The following is a 26,757-nucleotide window of genomic DNA, read 5'->3' as shown; positions in this document are numbered from 1 at the left end:
TTTTTATGAAAGAAAGTTGAAGAATAGGAGAACAGTTTTATTTGTTTATTTTTGCTTGAAACTTTCGTTTGTTTTACATAGTGTAAAATAAATTCATTTTTTTTTTAATTTTCTCAAAGATCAAAACAACGTTCCTAAAGTCATAATTTATCTTTCTTTCGTGATTACTATCAGTCGATGATATTTTACCAAGACACACATTATGACCATAGAGTGATGGAGGTCCATCGGGGAATCGCCCCGCCTCCTTATAGGTATATATAAATAAGCAATTCGACCATCCCTAAAGTTTTATATTTATTATTTAAAATTCTTGGTTGATTGTTGATTTGGTTTACCGGCTCAAATGAAAACAATTCAAGAGTATTTAACAAGACGTGTCAGGTAGACGATTTCTAATCCGACCAGCCGGTAAGGCTGTTTAAAAAGCCCGTGGCTCGCTCGAAAAAAGCTCGGCTCGAAAAAACTCGATTCTAAATGAGCTTGACTCGACTCGGCTCGATTTCTAAACGAGCCGAGCTCGAGCCAGGTTCAGCTCGGCTCGTGGCTCGGTCTTGGCTCGACTCGAAACCTTGGTTCGTTGGCTCGTTTAGATTAAACCCTGAATTTTAATATATATATATATATATATAGAGAGAGAGAGAGAGAGAGAGAGAGAGAGAGAAAAGAGTTCAAATAAAAAACAAGTGTTTTGTGAGAAGTGTGAGAAGAGCTTTAAAATAAAACAAACCACATAAATATGACACTATACAATGTAAATATGAAACAATACAATTATTTAGAAAACTAGCTATCTCAACCACTAGATTATAGATCCAAGTGTCTAGATCTATTCTTATTCTTCTCACAAAAATATTGTTTTTTACATTAACCCTACCATACATACATACATATATATATATATATATATATATATATATAGGGGAGGGTTATCCTAAAAATAAGTAGTTTCCTAGGAAGACTAGGAATAAATCATAACCATTGTATCATGTTAATCAATGGTTGAGATTTAAAATCACCAATAACCGATATAGTTTCCTAGAATTAATCTTTAATCAATATAACCGACATAGTTTCCTAGAATTGTTCTTTTACCACCATTGGTAATGCTAAATGTCAAAAATTTGTTGGTTCTTACCATTCTTAGGAAACTCCTTATTCTTATTTGAACTCTTATATATATATATATATATATAGGGGATGGTTCAAGAGAGAAATGATATTATTGCAAGAAATGCAAGAAATGAATATGGACCACTAGTTTTGTTTTAAGATTTAAATGCTCAAAGCTAAATAAAGAAAATATTAATCATTCTCTTTCTTCAATTAATATAACTAATAAACCATAATACTTATCTACTTAATTAATATAACTAATTAAATTATTATAATTGGAAAATATTAAGAACTCGTTTATTTTTATAACTTATTTTTTGTGTCTTGAATTTTTATCCTACACAAGTATAATTTATTCATACATTAGAATTTCTATCTAAAACTAATTTCTTCCAACTCAATAAATTAATATCCATCAAAACATACTTACATTATGATGAATAATACCAAAAAACTATTTTACATGTATTTGCATTAAAAATCAACAAAAAACATACAACTTACACAAAAACGTATAATCTACACTTGTTCTAAGAATAAGACAACATATAACCTACACACGAAAAACATATAACATACACACAAAAATTTTATCTTACACAAATACAATTTATTCATACATTAATTTCTTTTTATTCAAAACCAATATCTTCAAACTCAACATATCAATATCCATCAACACGTAGTTACATTGATGAATAATACAAAAAACTATGTTACACATGTTTGCATTAAATGTCAATAAAAAATATACAACCTACACAAAAACATATAACTTACACTTGTTCTAAGAATAAAAAAAACATATAACCTACATACGAAAAACATATAACCTACGCATGTGTAGGATATGTGTATCTTTGTGTAGTTTATATAGTTGTTGATGTCGAATTACATATGTAAGTTGTATGCTTTTTGTATGTTATACGTTTTTATCGCTCAAAACAAGTGTAGGTTATATAACTTTGTGTAGGTTATATATTTATTGTTTACATTTAATGGACACATTTGTATGATATTTTTTTATTATTATTTATGACAATAATTTTTATAGGCATACAAATTAAAAAAATATATATATTATGTTTTGATATTTAGTGTTAAAAAACATGCTAATAAATTGAGTGGAAATTATTTTTTTAATATAAAGAATAGTATTATATGAATAAATTGTATTTATGTTGAATAAAATGAAGAATGTGTAAATAAAAAATAAAACTAAAGTATTGTTTTTATCTTTTTAATTATTATAGTTAAATTAGTTTGATATATTAATTAGAGAGATTTATTATAATTATATTAGTTGTATTAATTGGAGAGAGAGAGTGCATTTATTGTTGCATTTACATCTTTTTTATTTATTTTTAAATATTTAAAAGCTAAAATAAAACTAGTGGCTCATATTCATTTCTTGCAATAATTTGATTTCTTTCTTGAACTTAAACATATATATATATATATATGGTGGGATCAAGAAAGAACTCCTTTTAAAGAGAGAACTAGAGAACTAGTAAGAAATTATTTTTAAGTATTTTTAAAAAATTATTTTGTGAATTTTTTTCTTTCCTCCTTCTAATAAGATGATATTGTTCCTAAAAAAACTGTCGATGTAATGCTTATGTGCATTAATGTGTATTGTATATATAAAATAGTGTTTAATTGCATATAATACAACACAAATACATAATCTAAATACACACTATTGAATATATGCAAATACGACACTAATAATTGCATGCAAAACACATTATCGCATATATGTAATACAACACTAATGCACATATGCACTATATCGATTTTTTTTAAATTTTTGTATATAATATAACACTATTGCAAATATACAATACAAACGACTATATATATGCTATTCAACATTATTTCAAATATCAAAATGCACACTATTACACATATGCATTATAAAAAAAGTCGGTGTATTGCATATTACTCGTTAATTTTTTTTATTTTTAAATTTTTTGTTAGTGAAGAATAACAACATATAAGAATGATGAAAGAAAAAAAATATTAAAAATATTTTTTTTAATTAAATAAAAAATATTTCATTATTAGTTCTCTAGTTCTCTCCATAAAAAGGAGTTCTTTCATGATTCTCTCCCTATATATACATATATATATATATATATATATAGGATGCGTATCATTACAGAACCCTTAAATTATTTAAGAACTTGAAAGAACCCTTGAAAACTAACGTTTTTTATAAAAAATTTTGTATGTTAATGTTAGTTGAGTGTAGCTTTATCATTTATATATATATATATATATTTACGATTACAATTTTGAAAATTATTTTTTATACATATCTATGTGTTGTTTTACACTTATGTAAATTTGTTAGTACATAAATTTTACACATATGTAAACTTGTTATTTATATACGTAATCAAAATTTTTATATAAAATATGATAAAACTACTCCTTTTTTGGAGTTCTTAAATGATACCAACCATATATATATATATAATATATATATATAGAAAAGAGTTCAAATAAAAAACAATTGTTTTGTGAGAATGGTGAGAAGAGCTTTAAAATAAAACAAACCACCTAAATATGATACTATACCACAATATACCATGTAAATAAGAAACAATGCAATTATTTAGAAACTACCAATCTCAACCACTAGATTATAGATCCAAGGGCCTAGATCTATTCTTATTCTTCTCACAAAAATATTGTTTTTTACATTAACACTACCCTATATATATATATATATCATACCAAGAAATAAATAAATAAAAATTATACATATATTATGTCACTCAATATCTAATCTTATAAAAAAATAACGAAAATAAAACATATAAATTTATAAATTCTCTAGTTTATAAATTTTATATAATATACATGTTAAAATTATATTTTTTGTATTTTATATATCAAAATTGTAAAATATAAAATATAAAAATAATAAATAAAAAATAAAAAAAATTAAAGGAGCACGGCCCGAGCTCGATTTTTCAGCTCGATAAAGAAAACGAGTCGAGCTCGAGCCAGCTCGATTAAGTTCGAGCTCTAGCTCGAGCACACTCTGGCTCAACTCAACTCGACTCGGCTCGTTTACAGCCCTACCAGCCGGTTTGTTTCTCGAGAACCGGTTGAAAACAAGATAATTCAAAGCTTGAATTTGTGAAGTAAAGAAGACCTAATCATGAATCTCTTTCTACCGCTATATATCCCACTTATATTTAGTATTTGTAGTTGCCTTGTCTTAACTGAAAAAGACTAAAATTTGGTGTAAACTAAATGAAAATTAAGCAAAATTTTCAAAGTGTGCATAATTGAACATGAGATGTGACATAAAACATGTGGTTTGTTTGTCAATACAAAAATGCAACCATCTTACATTATTGGACCAAATGAACTGAAAATTAATGAAATGGACAAAGTAATGAAGAATTGGGCATTGAAATTGAATGATCCATTTTGTTTCATTGGTTGATTTGAGAGGATAAAAATTATTTTAAAGCATGCTGTTTGATTTGTATTTTTTTTTCTTTATAGTTTTATTAATTCAGATTGTCATAAAAAGGATACTTTTAGAAAGATATATAACTATTTTTTTATATATATTTTTACAAATAACATTTAGGATTCACTTCATATTTTTATATATAACTGACCTGATTCTAGTTAGAATGCTCAATGTTTAATGTCCTTAAATGAACCATACTTACATGCAGAAAACTAGTATCTTATATGAATACTATTCAAAATTTTAATTACTTTGTGTAAAATAATCATTTGCATTGTTTGAACAGTTAAAGTCTTAAAGATGATGTATACTTTGTTAGAATGAACAAGAAACACTTATATCAAAGACAACAAACAAACCTGTCATTAAATAAAGAAAGATAAACAATGCAGAAACCAACAAAAGAAATTTTTGTATCAAAATCTAACAGAAAACACAAAGATCACCACAAAGATGTTGCGATCGTAACATCGAACTAGCCAAAAATTTCCTAAAGAAACGCGAAAAAGGAATTCCCAATATAACCATAAAACGGTTCCGCAACGATCTGGATCCTACTTGGCCCAGTCTTTCTGGATGTCAAAAGTGTAGTTAAGCTCCAGGTAACACTCATTATCATCATCAACAAACTGAACACATAGCACAAACAAGTATAAGCTTTATATTCTTATTGTATATATAACACACCAATTATTCAACAATGAAAAAATTACCTTGGTTTTTGCAGTATAATTTCCTCTAGCTAAGAAACCCGAGGGAGTAACTTCTTCAGGCATTACATGCGTGTACGACTCTGCTTGCGGGCTGAAGGTCCCAAGCATTTCTTTTGAGTTGTCAACTACATTATTAAAATTCAACATAAAACGACTAAAATGATTACAAATAATAATATTGCAATCAAAAGATAAAGAGAGAAGAGGGTACCCTTGAGGCCCGTTTTCCAGACGGTGTTGGTGTACTTTAGCCCGCAAACAATGTCATTGCTAACCTTAATTGAGAATTTTAAATTATATTTGCTTCCTTCTTTTAGAGTAAACCAAGGGGCTTTTGGGTTCCCGGAATTGGGAATTTCAAGAACGATATCGGGTCTATCAGGAGAGACTATAGTAAGGCTCAGTATCTTTACATCTGTCACAAATGTTAACGGTACCAAAAGAACATATCAGGGGCAAATATGTAATTTTAAGTTGGTGACAAAGTTCAGGGGCAAATATGTAAATATTAGTTTAATAGTTAGTCAAACAAAGAAAATGTTGCAGTTCATATGGGACACTCTTAACTGTTGTAAACTTTATTGGAGTAAAGGTTATTGTAAACCTTTATTAGAGGTCAAAATTCAGATGCTAACAAATGGGGAAAAACTTTATCCAAAAGTCATTACTTTTACACATATGAGTAGAATAAACGCCACGTCTAGATGGCGAAAGATGAAAGTTCTACTCTAAACGTTTAGCATATTTATATTCGTTTCCGCATGGAAGAATATAAAAAATCTACAAAACAGATTATCCAAGAAAATAAAAATAAAAAAAAAGGAAAAGAAAAATAATACCTTCAACCTGATTGACATCAACGCCTCCGAGCAGCTGCTCTTTCCACCTCCTCAAGCTCTCATCATCCTGAACCAATGACACATGGTCAAGAACATCAACAAGCATTTTATTTTTATCCAAAATAATTGATGCCGTAAAAAATTTCACTACATAATAAAATATAAACTTCAAAATGAAAATGGCCTAAGTTTTCAATCAGGTTGGGTTGACCAGCATGCTTTAAGTCCAAACGTTTAATGTTTTATAAAAAAATCTGTGTGTCAAATACTCAAATATGATTGCAAAATATATTGTTTCAGTAACAACTGAAAATTATGACAAAAAAAATTAGAAGGTTTTATGTGATAAAACTACCCTTTTGAGAAACTTTCGACCTGTTTAAAATTTCCTTTCTAACTATCTCTTTATTTAACCTGGTTGACCTGTTAAAGCTAAAAGTCTAAAACATAAGCCAGACCCACTAATTCATAGAGTATGCAAATGAATTAAGAAAATAAAACATTGTTACAACAAGGATATGCAAACAAAACAAAAACCAAGAGTTCAGCCAACTGGTTTAGACTTTCAGAATCTACACATAAAATGAATAAAATAGGAGTGTGAATGGGTGGTTTAAGACCCAAACCGAACAAAAACCATAAATTTGGTTTTCGGGTTTTTGAAAGTGATTCAGTTTCGGTTTTTTCAGTTTTTACAATGGGTTCGGTTTCGCTTTTACCATTTGTGCTTGAAAACTTTGGGGTCAAAAAAATGGCCCAAAATAATGAATTTGGGCCAGAAACTGTGGTCCTAACTGTTTTTGTTAACTAATGATTTAATTTCACATTTGGACATAAACTTTTTGGCTACACCATTTATAACTTATAACTTCCTATAAATTACTTAACCTTCGTTTTTTGGTTGATAGCAAAAACCGAACCAAAAATCGCACATTTTAAATCATTAGTTAAAATGATTACTTAACCTTCTTTTGAGTTGTCAACTACATTATTAAAATTCAACATAAAACGACTAAAATGATTACAAATAATAATATTGCAATCAAAAGATAAAGAGAGAAGAGGGTACCCTACTATTTTATTATTTTATTCCAAATAATAAAATCGCACATTTTAAAACATAAAACCAAACCTTTGTTTTTTTTATTGGGTTCGGTTATTTTGGTTTCGTTAACACCACTAAATAATAAAGTACGAATAATAAATCATTCAGGTATGCAAATGTAATAAGAAAGTAAGAACCTTGTCTTTCTCAAGATGCTCTTTGATACTAATCTTGGGGCCCAACTGTATTTGGGCATCTTCTTCATCAGTTGCATAAGAAGATTCAGATTCATGACCTGGTGCTGCAGATCCAGATGCAGGTGCTCCTTTATCATCATCAGTACCACCCATTTTGCAGTATATTAAACTTCTACAAGGTAAAATAATTAACCCAAAAGATTAAAATTTAGTGAGACATTATGCAAGATTCTACAATCCCATGAAACATAACAGTAGTAAACTATATATAAAAGGTGCATTACCAAGAAAATGACCAAATATGTCAACCTTTTGACTTTTTTTTTTGTAGATTGGTGGAAGAATTGTCTAGATGAAATGATGAGGTTATACAAAAGAACCCTTTAATAACTTTATAAATGCAATGAATTGTAGCTTAGACATGATGAAACATGAGGCAAAAGTATTAAATATAGGGTCACACACCAAGATTCTGGATTCCCATGTGAGTCATTGAATTCCATGAACAGTAAAAAGTACAAATAAAAGGTACACATACAAAAAAAATGGATGAAAATAAGGCATTGTGGGTTGGTGGAAGCATTATCTAGAGTTTAGACATCTCTCATGGTCAGAAATAACAGCAAGTAATGATGGAATTTGCAGCCAAATTATTTTATAATAATTCAATCTGTTAAATATTTTTATCAACGGTTAAACTGGTCAAAGTAAAAAAGTTAAGCCAAAAATGAATAGTTTAGCCAAGACATTGTAAATTTGTTTACATATATGTTGGCTTTGTAGAGGCTTGGGCCCGGTTAAATGAATCACATGTTTTAGGTTTAGTGAAGATTGAAGACATTAGAGGTCTTTGGGCGGACCCTGTATCTCTTTATCTACAGCCGTCTCTACATAATCATATATCATAGTGGTTGTAATTTCTAATCAGCTCGTGGACGTAAATCGTCGAATTATTCTGTTTCGTGTTCATTAACTTTTGATTGTGTGTGTGTGTTTGCATAACCGAGATCCTAACAATAATATACTATTATTATTATTATTATTATTTATGAAATAAAGAAAATGTTGATGGGTCAGCCTATCTGCAGCTTGACCCAAAGAATACTAATATTTTGAATACCTCATTTTTCAACAGGAAATTGTTCTGAACACAACATCATATCCATTAAATGCAATGCATTGAAGCCTCTATATATATGGAATAATCTAGCAACAGTATACATATATGAATCTGCAATCCTATGAAATATATGAATAGTGCATGGCATGAATAGTTAAAGCCATAACTTATGACAGAAAACATAATATTTGAAAACGAACACTAATAATTCTTTTTGTGGGTTGGTGAGATGAATTATCAAAGAGCCTTTAACCACCAATAAAAGCAAAAGCAATGGGAAAATTCTCAACATGTTCATATTTTATTATAGAGATGGATTCCGTTTATGTCCCCACAGATAAAGAATTCCAGAAATGTCTCCTTCAAACGTTGTTTTTTCCACTCGCATCCTCCAATCAAATAACGCCATTTGGACCCGAACAAGTCGTCCGGACGAGTTAGTTGAAGAAACAGGTCGTCTCGACCATTTTGTTGAACAAATATTGGTCCTGCAAACACGTCGTTGACAACGTGTTTAGAGGGAACATTTGTGAAACTCTTGATTTGTGGGAACATAAACGCAATCTCTATATTATATTATAAAATAGACACATATATTAAATATGCAGAGAGTCAGAGAGAGGACTTGTATCGAAATGCAAATAAATAATTGATCCGTGAATTAATTTACTGGTAGAGATAATAAACAGAATAAAATTGTGGGTTGGTGAAAGAAAGAATGATGATGACATACATACATACATACATACATACCTGTGTGTCTCTTGAGGATGGATAAAAAAGAAAGAAAAGAAGCAGAACGAAATGATGGATTATTATTATTCGAAAGAATGAAGGCTTGACTAACTAGGAAAGAAAGATCATCATCATGATTTAGTTTTGTTAATACGAAGATATCCCGTGAAACAAACAAAGAAATGGGGACAAAATTATTATTATTATTATTATTGTTTGATTGAGGAAAAGAGAGAGAATAAAGGGGGGTCAAAGTTGCTTAATTTAACGGAAAGGAATGCGGGAAATGATCTGGTCGTGTGGTGATCCAAATATGATGGGGCTACTCATTATTATTATTATTATTATTATTATTATTATTATTATTATCAATTGGCCACCCCTTATTCCCCATCATTCACCCCTTATTCCACCATCATTCGAATTACATAATAACTTCTTAATATTATTATTATACTGGTTATATTATATGTTATTTTAATTATAATTTATGATTATTATTATACATGTAAATGTTTATTCTTGTTTTATGAAAACTACATTAGTCATTTTCTCTCTCTTTCACCGTATTTATTGAATATTCTATATTATACATGTTATTACAAGTGTTATAATTCTCTATTTAAAATTGGTTTTGTATTGGAAACAACATAACTCATTGACACACATCCATTATTACATATGTAAAATGTAAATGTAAATACTGTGTTATTTCATGTGTAATATTATAATACATATGATATTTCATTCTTAGTTACTTGTTACAAAGAGTACTAGACTTTACAAACTAGTTGTCATAAATCATAGCGGATAAGTAGATAAAATCATTATAATAAATAGCACTATTAGTAGTAAAAAAAACAATAATAGTAATAGAAACAAATTATACTAAGTTGGTAAGGTTATGACTCTAAGACATATTTCTAAACCAAAACTATATCATCTCCCTATAAGTCCTTAACCTTAATCCTACGTCCGCAAGAAGTCCTATCATCAATCATATTCTCAGAGAAATGCATGTTTCTCAAAAATCATGCCTAATGGTCTCATCCCAAGTCAATTTGGGTCTACTTCTACTCCCCATGCCTTCTATAGTAATGTTTTCTACTGATCTAACAGGATCTGTCGTTTATCTTCTATTCGCGTGTCCAAACCACCTCAATCTCCCCTCCCTTATGTTATCTGATATATTTCTCAATCCTTAACCATTTTTAATTAATGAATTCAAATCGCAAAAATCAACTCGATCCACTCTGACTCCGTTGATATGTCACTTATATTGCATTGCATAGTGGCATAGCGCCATAGTTAGCCATCTTGCCACCATTTCTTTTGGTAATTTGTTGCTCCAAATCACCTTACCGTAGGGTGTAGTTCTTTGCATGTATATGATGGGAAAGGTCATACTTGCACATAGAGTTAAATCACTCGGCAAAACCAAACACGAGATAGTAAAACGACACAATTATAACTGCATTTTAACGACGGAGTTGGCAAATCAACAGAAGATAAACTTTATTTGCTCATGCAAAAGACTATTTTTGGTTAACAGAAAAGGTCACTACTCACTTATTTCTTATTTTTCATAAGACTGATAATTTATAACTGTTTATGGCTAAACTTGAATTCGTAAGACGAGTAAACAAACACGAACATTGTTCATTCGTTTTAACTATTAACTGAACAAACAAAGGGACACGTAGATTTTCTTTGTTCTGTTCGTTCACTAAGACTTACTGTGCTTAGTTATGTTCATTTGTAAACGAACATAAATATACATAGACAGACATAAATATACGCACACGGACATATATATATATATACACACACAAGCATAACCGAACACAATTATACACAAAATGAACATGAATATACACAAAAGAACAAAAATATACATGACGGACCGATAGGAATCGTATCTAGTTTCTACTCTAAATGTAATATGTCCATTTTAGGAGGGGGTCAAGTGCAACTTATATTTCTATAAATAAGTATTAATAGCTAATAGGGAAGGAGAATATGTTTATGTTGAATATGGCATTGCCATGGCTCCTCCTTATGCAGTAAGATAAGGCTAGACCCGGAACTTGTAACCTTTACGTTTTCGTTAATACAATCGTTCTTCCATCTTACCCCTTTTATCTTCTCTAAATTCAATCTATAGCATATCAAAACTTAACACGGACGAAGCTAAATGAATATGTAAATGAGCGAACCTGATTTTATTAACCGGATATAGGCTTACATTAAAGAGCTTAAGAACGAATATACAAACATAGAGAAACGAACATAAAGGAATGCTCGTTAACCTATTAAGTTCAAATCTATGTAAACTTTGATTAAACATAACTCCTTTTTAAGTTCTTACAATATTTTTCCAGACAATATAACAAAGACAATATAACAAAAGCAGCTTTTCTAAAAACCCAGTTGAGCAAATTTGGTGACAAAAAGCATTGTTTGCCATATCAGATACATGATCTAACTTATAGAAAGACGAAGCATAAACTTCATGTCATCAACCCAAACTGAACACATTAATAGACCTAAACCTTTATCGTTCACACTCTCTCTATATCGTGACTTTGTGGATCCTAAACTCAGATTTTTCCTTCAATAATATTTATATAACGTGCACGAGTCTAGCATGAGGAGTCGTTACTACTCGGACCACCGAATATAGGTCTCATATACCTATGGTCAAACCTTCTCCAGTAAGAGTGGATGGTGTAAACCGGCCGATCCATTAGCATTGACACGTTTTCCCTTGCTCTTGACAGATTCTCTGAAGCGGATTCTTCTAAAGACAGTAACGGAAGTGTCATATCCTCTTTTGGAGATCCGGGGTCTCGAGGGTTCCGAGTGTTGGTGTGTGAACTTGCAGGAAGTAGATAGTCTACTAGCGGTTTTGTCAAGAAACCAAAAACCTGAAATACTCAGTTATTTACTTGAAAGCTGAACAACAACAAAGAACTAATCATACTAGAACATGTGACAATAATACTTACAACAGTACTGAAAAGCACAATCACAATAGTAGTGGTGATCATTGTAGCATTGTTTGGGTCCAATGTCACTCCAGAGTGAGTAAACTAAATAAATCCAACACAAATAAAGAATCTCATTATTTGACTAGATATCAGAATCAAAAATAAATGTTAAAACAAAATACCTGTTTGAATGCCAAGGCTACAGAGACCGCACCCCTCATGAGACCCGCCCACCAAATTACCATCTAAAAAAATAATATATGAAACATAAAAGTAAATTCAGAATATAAATAGATATACATGTTTGTGCGTGTGTGTCAACCTGCTGGTGTCCTGAGATCTTGGTTGACTCCCCCCCACTTCTGTGCATGTAATTAGAAACAATGGAAAGGGGAAATACAAGAGCAACACGTCCAACGGCTATCAATAACATCACAGTGCCGTAAAGGGCCATTTTGGTCCAAAAACTGTGACGAAATATGCAAGTATGTCAAGTAAACCAACTATGATAACATAAAAGGGAAAATATGATAGATTAAATTTGTAAAATGGTCATAATTATTACCTTAATGTGCTCATTTTCCATTTCTCATAATCCAGAGCATCCATTCCCACATACAGGAATATAAATGTTTCAGCAATATAAGACAATGTTGCAAATGCATACCTGGAAATATAAAACTTTCAAGATACGTAACCACGGCACAGGGTTCCTTAAGACTTTAAGTAAAAATAATTATTAACTTCTAGCTTGTAACTTATTAGAGCACTTTTGGAGTTGCTTATGAGGGAATACATTACCTAATAGTAATCAAGTGTCTCTATTGTTTTACTAAAGTCACTCAAGCTTGTTTCTGACCAGAAAAACTACTCAAGGTTCAACTTGGTTATTGGTTAGCTGACTTTAATTCTTCACAAAATTAACTCCCATTTGTGGTTAAACTTGAAAAGAATAACCACAAAATCATAACCAAGTTTCATATTTGTTTCATTTATCATAATTGTTCAGTTTTAGGTCATTCATTTTAAAGAATGTGAAAATTTTTCACAACAATGAAACACCATTGAACTTGAGTGGTTTTTCTAGTTAGAAAAAACTCAAAAAGTATAAATTGACTTTATTGGACAATATTAAAATTAAAATTTTGTTACTATTTTATGATTTTATCCCTAGTTTGATAACTTTAATTAATATCTTCTCAAATGTTAAATGAGAAGAATCGGTCACAGACTGACTAAATGCACATGCTGTTGACCATACATGCCTGGTAGTGATTCTTGAGCTTTCAGTCACATTATGCCATGAATAGTGAGACATTAACACCCCAGCAAAAAACACGGTCAGAATCCCACTGAGCTCAAACAGCTGCAAGCGACAACACGATTAACGTTGAGGATAAAAATATGTAAAACGACATAAACTAGATGGATATATCACCTCAGCCAACATGTAGGACAAATATGCTACTAGAACCATCAAAGCAACTTCTCGAACACTTGAATGCCTGTTAAAGTGACATGTAAAGCAAATGGGATTATTGATCTACATAATACTTATACTCTATGAACATACTCTTTAGAAAGGAAGATTATCTTGTCACACTTCCCCAATTAAATACATTATTATATACATAATGAGTGCTAACCTGCCAAAGGACAGCCCTCTAAGAATGAATGCTGTCACAAGGCCAGCCTGCACAAAAAATAAGTCATAGAAACTGTTGGTTACATATAATTTTACATGAAGATAGGAAGAGAAATGAAGTTCATGTATCTTTATTCATTATAGTCAATTAAAAATTTATGTTTCATATGATGTTTATACAAGTGTTACATTGAATTAAAAGGAAAAGAAATTGAACTAACTGCAATGCCAAGAACTGTGCTTGTACTGAATAGATACAAAAAATCTAGAAAGATCCGAAGAGCTGTCTGGAAATTAAGTGTATCTGCATTAATTTTCTGAACCGCGTTGAAGAGTACAACCGATGTTGCATCGTTTACTACTCCTTCACCGAAAACTAAGCTGTATAGCAAAGGTGTCTCCTCTTGGTTCAAAACCTTCACACAGATTTTCATAAATTACACCAACCAAAATGTCACTACAGAATGACAGAAATATAACATTCGTAATAAGGCACTTATTAAATATACGCTGACCAACCTGTAATGTACACACAGTATCTGTTGAGGAGAAAATAGTCCCAATACCTTAAAGTACAGTTAATCGTTACAAGTTACGACAGTTACAAGCCATGAAGCGTGCTCAATGCATAACCAATTTCAAGTAAAGGACAGTGAGAACCGTATAACATTTAAAGCAACAGGTACAAGTTGTTACGGGGTTCTTGCAGTTCTCTACTTAAAACTGGTTATGTATTAAATGACCCGCTATAAATCGAAGGGTTATTAAAAAAAGAACTTGACAGATTATCATACTTAGATACTCGCTGATAGACAAACCATCAAACCCTAACTTTGGAAACAACCACCAGCTACCTACACAACACCAAGCACACCATACTCCAAATATCAAATATCAAATAAAATAAAAGATTAAACATTGCAAATGAGCCGAGCCCGGCTCGTTTTGACTTACGAGAGCTCGTTCTAATACAAAAGCTCAGCTCGTGAGTCGCTTTTCAAGCTCGGGCTCGGTTTGCTTATTATTAATTAATTTATTTATTCATATACGTTTGAATTATTTTTATATATTTTGAGAAAACCCTTAAATGAGCCTAAGCTTGGCTGACGGCTGGAGCTCATGTAGTACCTTAGGCTCATTTTACTATTAATTAATTTATAGATTTATATATGCTTTAATAATTTTTCTATGTTTTGAGAAAAACCTTAAATGAGCCTAAGCTCGAATAGGCTCAAGCTAGGCTTCCTTAAAATTACGAAAGCTAGGGCTCCTTTTCTATAGCTTGAGCACCTGGACTCGGCTCGTTTATTATTAATTAATTAATTAATTAATTTATATACATCTCTAATTGTTTTTATATATTTTTAGAAAAACTTTCCATGAAGTCTAAGCTCGGCTTGAGCTCGTGTGTAGTACCTTAAACAAGCCAAAGCTCGGATCGAGCACAGCAGTGTAAAATAAACTCATACAAGTCCATAAGTGGTAAAACTAAAAAGTATGAATAGCTCGTTAGAGCTTAATGAGCCTAAACGAGCCTCCATACAATGCTCGAGCTCGAGCTATGCAGAATTATAACATATATAATACCAGCTGCAACTATAGAAGTTGATATGAGAACACCAGTGACTCCAAACAGCATGATAGGAAAAAAGTTATGGAAAAACTGTTTCTTCTTCACTTGAAATCTGTTTAATGTAAGATTAAAATTAGTGACACGTGCGTGTACAACAACCACCATGCTAATTGGCACGTAATTAAACTTAAGCGAGTGAGTGAGCTTAATTACCCAGCATTAAAAATAATGGGAGGAAGTAGATATATGAAGAAGAGTTCTTCATTGAATCTAAGCAGACGAGAACTCTTCCATTTGCTTGTGCATAATATGATTGTTCCAACAATACACCCCTGTAATGTAAATAACTAACTAATTAATTAGTAATTAGTTCCTAAGGGTTTGGATCAAATACAAATTAAATTAGCGTACTAATTATGAGAATTAAGTAGTGTAATTATATATACAAGTAGTATCGTAGCCAAGTGTAATTATGCTACGTTACTACTTGTATATATAATTACACTACTTGATTAACAACAGTCTAGTGAGCAGCATCACAACATAATTACACTACACTGTATTAATCAAGTAGTGTAATTGTAATTACAGTTTAATTATGCTATGATACTACTAGTTTATATAATTACATTATTTGATTCTCAAAATTAGCACGCTAATTTAATTTGTACGAGCAATATGGTGATAAATTATATATAATGACCTAGGTAGCTAGATTAATAAGCAAAATGAAATGAAGGAGCTAGAATGAATTAATATTACGATGAGGATTGCAGCTATGGATTCGTTAAGCCAACGATAGGCTTCGAGCAAGTGTCCGACGACTAGACATAAACACAGTACGGCAATGAATAATGTGATCGGGATGACGTCACTATGAGTGTCCTTGAGGTTCGTTGCTACGTGATCAGAATACAAATTATACGACGTCGAATTGTGATTCATCATCGCCTCCATTTTTCTTTCGTTTTTTTTTTATTTTTGTATCAATCTACGATCAATTAATGGTTCTGTTAAAAAAGTTAGGGCTATCGATCGAGTGACGGTGTGATATATTCCCGGGAAAAAGGAGGAGGTGGCAGTGTGTGGTGGATGCATTAGGAGTTGATACGTGGCAGATGCAAATGGTACACGTGGGTTTCAGGGAGTCTGTCTCGCACTCGTCTGCTGACATGGACAGGGAGTCGGAAGCATGCAATGACCAAGTGGTTATGAATAAAGCTTAGATTGTTACGCGGTAGATTGTTTACGCCCGTTCGTTAAAAAAATGAGCGTGTATACGAATAAGAAATTTTGCATGTTTGGTTAAATGAACGAACACGAACAAATGTTGCATTTATTCATTTATGTTCGTGAACATTCAGTAATGTTTTCTTTTATGATTGTTTATATTCACTAGTTAAAGGTTTGTTATATATTTTAATAATTTTTTAATTTTGTAATAACCGGTATAACATTTATCATAATAACACCACCAGGCGGGGATGATTATATTTGTGATTATTATTATCTCAAGTGCTTAAGTTTAAATTTAACTAAGGTCATCATCATCATCATCGTACTCAGTATATCCCACAAATAGCAAAGCTATGGTAGGGTCTGAGGAGGGTAAGATGTAGGCAGCCTTACCTATAGGGATAGAGAGGCTGCTTCCGGTGAGACCCCCGGCTCGATAGTAGTTTTGCATCAAGCCTTGGACATAAGGCACATAGCACTCAATCATCGGGACACCAGCTGATCGGTGCATGTACCCTTATCTTTCAGCTATCAACGCCACTACATGATGCCTGATTAACCGTCCGTCACTTTTAACGTTATTTTCACGAGATTAGTAAAATAACGTCAAAATTAGTGCAATTTCACTTTTGCCCACCCGAGGGTTCACACATATATACATCATATGTGCGCACCGCAAGCAGGGCTATAAATTTAACTAAGGTGATTATGTCTAATGTTTCGGATTAAGAAGGGTGTTTTTGTTTCTCTTCAATAGTACATGTTTGTTTGCGTTCGTAAATCGTTCGAAAAAGTTTGATGCTAAACGAATAAACATGTACAAGGCTTCGTTCGGTTCGTTTATAGCCCCAGTTATGAATTATGATATATGTTAAGTAATAGATAACAATCGTAACTAATAATATTTGTATATATATATATATACAAATATTATTAGTTACGACTGTTATCTATTATACGTTCAGGTGGCCGACCACCTCCCGCCCCATATCAAACCTGCTGCATCGGCCTCAACAGACAAAGACAAATGTCCTGTTGTCCCTCCTCAGACCGAGGAAGAATGGAGACGTATTGACGCTATCGTTCTAAAATAGATATATGGCACGATATCCATTGATCTTACTAAAACGGTGATGAAGAAAAATACTACTGCACATGAAGTCTGGATCGCTTTGGAGAATTTATTTCAAGATAACAAGAGTGCTCGGGCCTTGCATTTCCAATCGAAACTGAATAACACCCCTCTCGAATCTTTTAAAGATATGGCCTCATACTGCCAAGAAGTGAAGATTTTAGCCGATCAACTGGCTAACGTGGACGTCCCTCTATCTCTAACCCAACTGGTCTTACAGGTTCTTGGGGGCCTCACGGAGCAATATCGAAGCGTGGCTACCGTAATCCGCTCCTCCGACCCATTACCCGAATTCAATGTTTGTCGCTCAAGACTCTGCCAAGAGGAAATCGACTTGGCTGCTCATGCACTCCACGCTGCTCAAAGCGTAGGGGCTGCCCTCCTTGCTGCATCAAAGACAGAAACATCACATGAAGCCTAGCATAACAACAAAACAGCAAGCACATCTGATCGGGGAAGAGGTCGAAGCCGCGGACGCGGCTGTGGACGGGGCAAAACTATGTTTGGACGGGGCAGAGGGGGAACTCCATATCATTCGCAAACTCCATGGGGACCGTTACTCGCCTATCAACCTGGAGCAATTCCACACTCCTAGCAACATTGGCAAACTATGCCACTGTGCCCGTACCCGACAGTCGCTAGGCCACCGACACAAACCTCTCAGGGCATACTTGGACCACGGCCAGCGCAAGCATATCAGATGGGTTACGTACCAACAGGTTACGTACCGACAGATATTGACTAGGCATTCCAGACAATGTCACTTTATCCGCCCGAGCAGCCTTGGTACATGGACACCGGTGCAACCAACCACATGACCAACCATCCAGGTAATTTTCACTCCTTTTTTAATACCGGTATCTCACGCAATATAATTGTTGGCGACGGTAATATCATTCCCGTGACCGGACAAGGCAACCAAATCCTTAAACCACCTTACCCACCCTTTAAACTAAATAATGTTCTACTTGCCACGAACATTATTAAAAACTTACTTTCTGTTCGCCGCCTAACTACCGATAACCAAATATCAATTAAATTTGACCAATTTGGTTTTCTTGTGAAGGATCTCAAGACCAAGGAGCGTATCCTACGCAATGATAGCACCGGGGACCTCAATCCTCTCACGCCTGAGGTTCTATCCAAGATTCGCTCACCTTCTACTTTTGTTGCTTTATCCCAAGACGTGTGGCATCAATGCCTGGGCCACCCGCCTCCTGATTTACTTAAGTCTTTAAATAAGTCAAACTTTATTCATTGTAATAAATTTCATTCTCAAGTTTGTGAACTATGTATTTTTGGGAAAACCATTAGACTACCGTTTGTCAATTCTAGTTGTTTTACTTGCATGCCTTTTGATTTAATTCATAGTGATTTATGGACTTCGCCCATCATTAGCACAGGTGGTCATTGATACTACATTTTATTTATCGATGACTACACGAATTTCCTATGGACCTACCCGATTTCTAATAAATCACAAGCCTTTTCGAATTTTAAACAATTTTACACTCTCATTGAATCTCAGTTTGAACTCAAAATCAAACAGTTTTAGTGCGACAATGGAAAAGAATATTCAAACAACTCTTTTCTGGCGTTCTGCACTCAAAACGGATTGCAGTTTCGCTTCTCGTGCCCCCACACCTCTTCTCAAAATGGGAAAGCGGAACGAACCATCCGCTCAGTTAATAATATTGTTCGCACCGTTCTTACCCAAGCCAACCTCCCAAACAACTTCTAGCACCATGCCTTGGAAGTCGCTACTTACCTTCTTAATATCTTACCCACCAAAACCCTTAAAAACCGTACACTGACACACATCCTATACAATCACGCACCGACCTACGATCATCTACGAGTGTTCGGTTGCTTGTGCCACCCTTTAATACCACACACCACAATTCACAAACTGGAACACCGATCCAAACCGTGCGTGTTCCTCGATTACCCGACCAAACCCCGAGGATATAAATGTCTCGACCTCACCTCACATAAAATAATCGTATGTCGACATGTACGATTTGATGAAACCAATTTCCCATTCAAAACTATTAACAAACCGTCTCTTCAACACTACAACTTCTTCACTGATGACCTTAATCCAAATATTTGGTCTCAAGTTGGCAATCCAAAACCCACCGCCCCTATATCACCAAACACCAACCTACCTCCTAAAAGCCCAAATACCAGCACTCTACCGTTTGTCTATTCCAGGAGGCCTAGAAACCAGCCTCCACCACATCCCGTATTCCCACCACAGCCTTCGGCCACTTCACCAGAAACACAACAGCCCTCGGTTACCCCTCCCTTACCCACGACTAACCCACCAAACCCACCCCAATCTCAAAACACAGCCACCCGCACCATCCGTACCCGCTCAATGGATGGAATAACCAAACCGAAACAAACCTTTAACCTGAACACCACATCGGTAGCACCTATTCCCCGTAACCCAACGGATGCCTTGTCCACACCAGAATGGCGCCAAGCGATGAAAATTGAATTTGATGCCCTTATTAAAAATGGGACGTGGGAATTAATTCCCCGCCAACCGGATATGAATGTTATACGGAGCATGTGGCTTTTCCGCCACAAATTCAGATCAGAAGGGTCGTTGGAACGATACAAAGCAAGGTTGGTATGTGATGGACGAAATCAACAAGTGGGTATTGATTGTGGGGAGACATTCAGTCCCGTGGTTAAACCCGCAACTATAAGCACTGTGTTATCTTTAGCTTTAACACAGTCTTGGTCGATTCACCAGCTAGATGTTACTAACGCATTTCTACACGGCAATTTGAATGAAACAGTATACATGTATCAACCGATGGGGTTTCGACATCGGGATTACCCTGATCATATTTGTCGTCTAAAGAAATCATTATATGACCTAAAGCAAGCTCCTCGAGCATGGTACCAACGATTTACGGATTTCGTGACCACTCTGGGATTTCGTCAAAGCCGTTGTGACAACTCTTTGTTCGTTTTTAATCACGGCAATCACATGGCGTATTTATTAATATATGTTGATGACATCATTCTGACGACTTCCTCCGACGAGCTCCGTAAGAATCTTATGGCTATACTTGCATCAGAATTTGCCATGAAGGACCTCGGTCCTCTCAGTTTTTTCTTGGGAATTTCGGTCGAAAGAACAGGTGACTGGATGTTCTTGTCTCAAAGTAATTATGTTACAGATATATTAACGAGAGCTGGAATGTCTTCATGCAATTCAGCCCCAACTCCAGTCGAAACAAAATCAAAGATGTGTGCCGAAGACGGTCCCCCATTCAATGATCTGACGCTGTTTCGTAGTCTAGCTGGTGCGCTACAATATCTGACACTCACTCGTCCTGACATATCATACGCGGTTCAACAGGTATGTATGCATATGCATGCTCCGCACGTCACACACTGGAATGCCTTAATTTGCATCCTTCGATATTTAAAGGGTACTCAAAATCTCGGTCTCACGCTTGGTACTACGGGTACTCAACAGTTATGGGCATACATGGATGCTGACTGGGCAGGCTGTCCGGACTTACGCAGATCGACCTCCGGATATTGTGTTTATTTTGGTGACAACCTTCTCTCATGGTCTTCAAAACGCCAATCAACGGTCTCTCGATCGAGCGTTGAGGCTGAATACAGGGGTGTCGAAAATGTTGTAGCTGAAATATGTTGGCTCCGGAATTTACTTCTTGAGCTCCATAGGCCATTATCGTCAGCCACACTGGTATACTGCGATAACATAAGTGCAATTTACTTGTCGGGAAACCCGGTTCAACATCAAAGAACGAAACATATTGAACTTGATATACACTTTGTGCGTGAACAAGTGCAACGGGGGAAGGTTCGAATTCTTCACGTACCTACAAGATACCAGATTGCTGGCATCTTCACCAAAGGCCTACCGAAGATTTTGTTTGAAGATTTCAGGTCCAGTCTCAGTATCAGAGAACCTCCCGCTTCGACTGCGGGGGTGTAATAGATAACAATCGTAACTAATAATATTTGTAATAATTAAGATGATCTTATCTTAATTTAGAGTGATCTCTTGTATTTGTAATTCCCTATTTAAAGGGCTGAATTAATGAGAATGGGCAACAATTCCAATCATAATTCTATCATTAAGATCGTTGGTGGGCTCCCTTGTGTTCCCGAATTAACTTAAGGAAAGAAAAGAAAATAAAAGAAAAAATTAGTTGTGTTCCATAGTTTTTTTCTTTTTAAAACAAGGAGAATGAAAGGACAAAAAATTGTGTTCTCGAGTTTACGTAAGGAAGCTAAAGAAGAGAAATGAAATGAAAGGACGAGGAAAGAAAGGAAATGAATAGGAAAGAAAGGGTAATGTCATCCTTTTAAATTGGAAAGAAAGGAAAGGAAAGAAAGAGAAGAGAACGGAAAGGATATGAAATAGTATCGTTTCTTTTCTTTCATTAAGTTAACTCGGAAACACATAGAATCAAATGAATTATTCAAATCCATATTGTGCTCGTCTTCCCATGGGTCGTGGTTCCACCAACGATTTAGTCTATCTTCATCACTTACCCATGAATCATCCGCCAAATACTATTATTTGAGTAGTGTACTTCATCATACTGGGCAAAGTTCTCTTCACGCGCAGGGGGGGGATTGGATCTTCTAGAAGCGGAGGGATTGTATCTTCAACCTCGGGAGCGATGGGATCTTGAATCACTGGTGGGTTTCGGTTTTTCGGCACGTATTTTGGTGGCGGTTTTAGAACTAAGAAGTTGTTTTAGTCTCCAACTGTTAGGGCGTCTTTGAAAACTGTTAAAAAATTTGGGCCAAAGGCAAGAAAAAAATTGAGCCTCAAATAAATGGTTTTTATTTTGCCCCAAGGTGGTGGTAATGGTGTTGAGTAGACATGGTCGTGAAGGTAGTGGTGGCATAAAGGTGGTGGAGGTGGTGCTAATGGTGGCTGTGGAGGTGTGTGTATAATCCAATGTAAATAATTTCATGTGGTTTTTTCATTAAAAAAAACAATGATTATTCGAATCCGTTCTAAGTCCACGTAGTTTTATGTTGACTGTTTGGTGTGTGTTATGGTGACAACGATAATATATATTTTGACCCATTGTGTGTTACGGTGTTGCTAATTCAATTCATAATGCGATATGTGTTTACCTAAATAACTCTTTTCTTCCGCTTTGAGTCAAGTTTAGTTTTTGGGTAAACATGTTTATGTTTGACTGTAACTTTCAATATTATAGCATAGGCCGGCGCTGCAAAGGTATTTTTGAATATTTTAATGTCTTTTTTTTGCTTTAAAACTGTTTATTTGTTTTTACTCTGGTACCATAACGAACATGACCAACCACTACTACAAATATGAAAATTTACAGCGTTTCTTAAATTACATATACAGCGGTTTAAATAAAAAACCGTTGTTTTTAATTAAAAAATAATAATAATATATTTAATAACATTAAAACCGCTGTAAATGTATAAAAAATTCAAAAAATTAATTTGTAAACCGTTGTAAATGATAATGACCGCTGTATTGTGTAAAATTCAAAAAAGTTAATTTTGAAACCCCTATAAATGTAGAGTTACGAGAATTTAAAAATTGTAACGTTATATGCCCCGCTCATACAAATCTTTCATTGTTCATTGTCTTCTTCATCCACTCTTCTTCCATTTTCATGCTTTCATTAATCATATTCATGGAGGTAAGAAAATTTGGGCTTTTTTTTATAAATATTAATATTATACTTACTCACTAACTAATCTTATAGCCCTTTAGAGTATATACCCGTTCAAAATTTATCTAATAGAGATAAATTTTCGATTGTCCTTTTTCGGGACTGCTTTTTGAATATTATATCTCGTTTAGGATGTGTATATATTTTAACGGGTTGACATTTAAGAAAAATCTAGTGATTATTTCCTTTTACTCTTTCGAGCTTGCGATTTATACGCATGCTTGGGGAGTTAAGGGGAAATGCTGCCGATTTTTTCTTAAATGTCAACTTGTTAAAATGTATACATGCAAGATATAATTTTCAAAAAGTGGGTTAGGATCCGTTGCCTTAGAAAACCGATTTACATCATATTCATATATTTATTTGTTTTTTTCAGACGGATCGTAAAGACCGGATGTACGGTCGTTTATCAAGTGAAGACTGGCAAAACATATATAAATGGCGTTAAAGGTTTTCTGAAGGCTGCAAAAGATAATCAAGTGAAAGTTGGAGATAAAATGATTTGGTGTCCTTGTAGGAGTTGTGAAAACAACAAAATATATGATGATATAAATGAATAGAGTACCATTTGATATCTCGTGGTTTTAAACCTAGATATACTTGTTGGACAATGCATGGTGAGTCACTTACTAATCGTGGCACGTTGTCAAATAAGGACAATGATGATAAACACAATTTAATAGATAATGACGATGGTGATTTAAATGACGTCAATGACACTTTAAATGACATGTATAACGATTTAGAGACTAGTATTGGTGACAGTGAACAAGACAAATTAAAACGTCTATTTGAAGATTCAGAAAAACCGTTATACACTGGTTGTTTGAAATTTTCTAAACTTAGTGCTGTTTTGAAATTGTTTAACGCGAAGACTAAGTACGGGTGGAGTGATGTAAGTTTCACATATCTATTAGAGGTTGTGCATGAAATGCTTCCGGAAGATAACGAGCTGCCAGTTTCGTTATACAAAGCAAAGAAACTTATGTGCCCGATGGGATTGAAAGTGAAAAGAATACATGCATGTCCAAATAATTGCATGTTGTATAGAAAGAAGTTCAAAAATGATCATAAATGTTTTAAGTGTGGCGCTTCAAGGTATAAGTGTAAAACCAAAACCGATGATGTTGACGAAGATGTGAAGAATGGACAACCAGCTAAATTGTTGTGGTGTTTTCCAATCATACCAAGACTAAAACGATTATTTTCAAATGAGAAAGAAGCAAAGTTATTGTGTTGGCATTCAGATGATCGTATAAATGATGGAAAATTAAGACATGTTGTGGATTCAACTCAATGGAAAAATATTGATAATATGTATCCAGAATTTGGCAACGAGGTTAGAAACATACGATTTGGACTCAGCTCAGACGAAATTAACCCTTTCGGAGCCACGAGTAGCAATCATAGTACATGGCCGGTTCTTCTATGCATCTTCAATCTTCCACCATGGTTATGCATGAAACAAAAATACATAATGATGTCGTCGTTAATTCAGGGTCCGAAACAACCTGGTAATGATATTGACGTTTACTTGTCTCCATTGATTGATGACTTGAAAACACTATGGGGCGCATGTGTAGAAGTGTATGATTCTTATAAAAAGGAAAGATTTATGTTGAGAGCCATGATTTTTTGCACCATAAGTGATTTTCCAGCATACGGTAATTTGTCAGGATACACTACCAAAGGTAAGTTTGCTTGTCCTGTTTGTGAAGACAAGACAACTTCGAAGTGGTTGGATGATTGTAAAAAAATGGTGTACATGGGACATCGGAAGTTCCTTTCCTGTGATCATATTTATCGAGAGAAAGAGAAAAAGTTTGATGGATCCACTGAGCACGAATCGATAAGGAAACAATTTGATGCATTTGATCGAGTTAAAAATATAAATACCGTGTTTGGAAAAGTAGTTCGTGGTCAGAAAAATGCCAAATCCACAATAGGCATAAAACGCAAATCCAGAAGAGACATAAAAGTCAAATCCACAAGAGGCATAAAAGCCAAATCCACCGGAGTAATTTGGAAAAAAAAATCAAACTTTTGGGATTTGCCGTATTGGAAGGATTTACAAGTTAGATATTGCCTAGATGTTACGCATATTGAGAAAAATGTATGTGACAACTTACTAGGCTTATTGTTAAACCTTCCTGGTAAAACGAAAGATTGGTTTAAAGCTCATCAAGACATATGGTAAAAATGGGAATACGTGAAGAGCTTCATCCTGTTCCGACAACCAAAGGTTTTTTTCTCCCTCCTGCGTGCTATACTATATGTCAAACGATGAAAAAAAAGAAGTTTTGTAAATGTTTACAGGATATTAAAGTTCCATCTAGTTATTCTGCAAACATTAAAAGGTTAGAAACATTAACTGTATCATGTTTTTTTCTTCTTAATTAAGCTATTTTTTTGAGGAATCCGTTCGTAAAGAAAGGTCATTGGGTTTCTTTAGTATATCAGCAATATCCGAAGTTGCATGCCGACTTCAACCCGAAGAGGTTAAAAGTCACATTCTCGACATATTAAGTTATCATGGCGATGAAGAATATATTTTTGCACCATATTTGGCAAGGTAACACATATTTTGTTTTTCATAGTCTATTTCAATAAATGTTTATATTTATTTCATTATTACATATTATTTAATTATTATATAATTTGTGTTTTGCAGCGGTCATTGGATCCTATTTATTATTTCCACCAAAAAGAAAGAAGGATTTATTTTAGATTCTATAAAAGGCATAAAAAATAAAAATAATAATCTTCTTTCAAAAATATTTGAAGACGCTTTCGGGGAAGGAGCATTAACGTGGAAAATGGTTAACGTAAGTTTTATAACTTGCTAGTTCACTAGTTTTAGTTAATATTTTTTCTAATTATTTATATAAATTTGTTATAGTGCAAACAACAAAAGGGCTATTGGGAATGCAGTTACATGGTTAAAAAACATATGTTTGAATTTGTCCACAATTCTCAAAATCAATCTCCCGACCTTGTAAGTAGTTTTCGTAAGCTTATATTTTTGAACTAGGGGTGTCAAAAAAGCCCGAACCTGATTAACCCGACCGACCCGACCCGAACCCGAATAAGCTAATTAGGGTCGGGTTATTCGGGTTAACCCGAATTGTTAATAGGGTCAGGTTTGTGTCGGGTTGTATGGATGTAGGGTTAGATATAGTTGGAAAAAAGCTTTT

General features: G+C 33.8%; 4 protein-coding genes across 4 annotated transcripts; 2 read left to right on the top strand and 2 right to left on the bottom strand.

Moving 5' to 3' along the window:
* Positions 1–4,988: 4,988 nt before the first annotated feature.
* Positions 4,989–8,162, bottom strand: LOC143621485 (rho GDP-dissociation inhibitor 1-like). The gene is made up of 6 exons (XM_077092896.1): positions 7,945–8,162; positions 7,407–7,578; positions 6,165–6,231; positions 5,537–5,740; positions 5,326–5,450; positions 4,989–5,241 (listed from the first exon to the last, which is right to left on the bottom strand). The coding sequence occupies exons 1-6, from the start codon at positions 7,968–7,970 to the stop codon at positions 5,167–5,169; spliced, it is 669 nt and encodes a 222-aa protein (XP_076949011.1). The 5' UTR covers positions 7,971–8,162; the 3' UTR covers positions 4,989–5,166.
* A 3,648-nt stretch (positions 8,163–11,810) lies between these two features.
* LOC143621484 (sodium/hydrogen exchanger 4-like) lies at positions 11,811–16,634 on the bottom strand. The gene is made up of 14 exons (XM_077092895.1): positions 16,232–16,634; positions 15,683–15,801; positions 15,484–15,581; positions 14,691–14,750; positions 14,416–14,462; positions 14,118–14,312; positions 13,898–13,944; positions 13,690–13,756; positions 13,517–13,617; positions 12,817–12,918; positions 12,574–12,718; positions 12,434–12,496; positions 12,270–12,353; positions 11,811–12,188 (listed from the first exon to the last, which is right to left on the bottom strand). Exons 1-14 carry the CDS (start codon positions 16,424–16,426, stop codon positions 11,904–11,906), a joined length of 1,608 nt encoding a protein of 535 aa, XP_076949010.1. The 5' UTR covers positions 16,427–16,634; the 3' UTR covers positions 11,811–11,903.
* A 1,204-nt stretch (positions 16,635–17,838) lies between these two features.
* Positions 17,839–18,258, top strand: LOC143621439 (uncharacterized). Its single transcript, XM_077092861.1, has one exon. The coding sequence runs from the start codon at positions 17,839–17,841 to the stop codon at positions 18,256–18,258; it is 420 nt and encodes a 139-aa protein (XP_076948976.1).
* A 5,915-nt stretch (positions 18,259–24,173) lies between these two features.
* LOC143621438 (uncharacterized) lies at positions 24,174–25,760 on the top strand. Its single transcript, XM_077092860.1, has one exon. It carries the CDS (start codon positions 24,174–24,176, stop codon positions 25,758–25,760), a length of 1,587 nt encoding a protein of 528 aa, XP_076948975.1.
* The last annotated feature ends 997 nt before the right edge of the window (positions 25,761–26,757 follow it).

The sequence above is a fragment of the Bidens hawaiensis genome, unplaced genomic scaffold, assembly GCF_021521415.1.
Source record: "Bidens hawaiensis isolate Kalapana, Puna unplaced genomic scaffold, B.hawaiensis_p1.1 tig00002866_1, whole genome shotgun sequence".
Classification (NCBI taxonomy): Eukaryota; Viridiplantae; Streptophyta; class Magnoliopsida; order Asterales; family Asteraceae; genus Bidens; species Bidens hawaiensis.
This window is presented reverse-complemented; position numbering and strand designations above follow the sequence as displayed.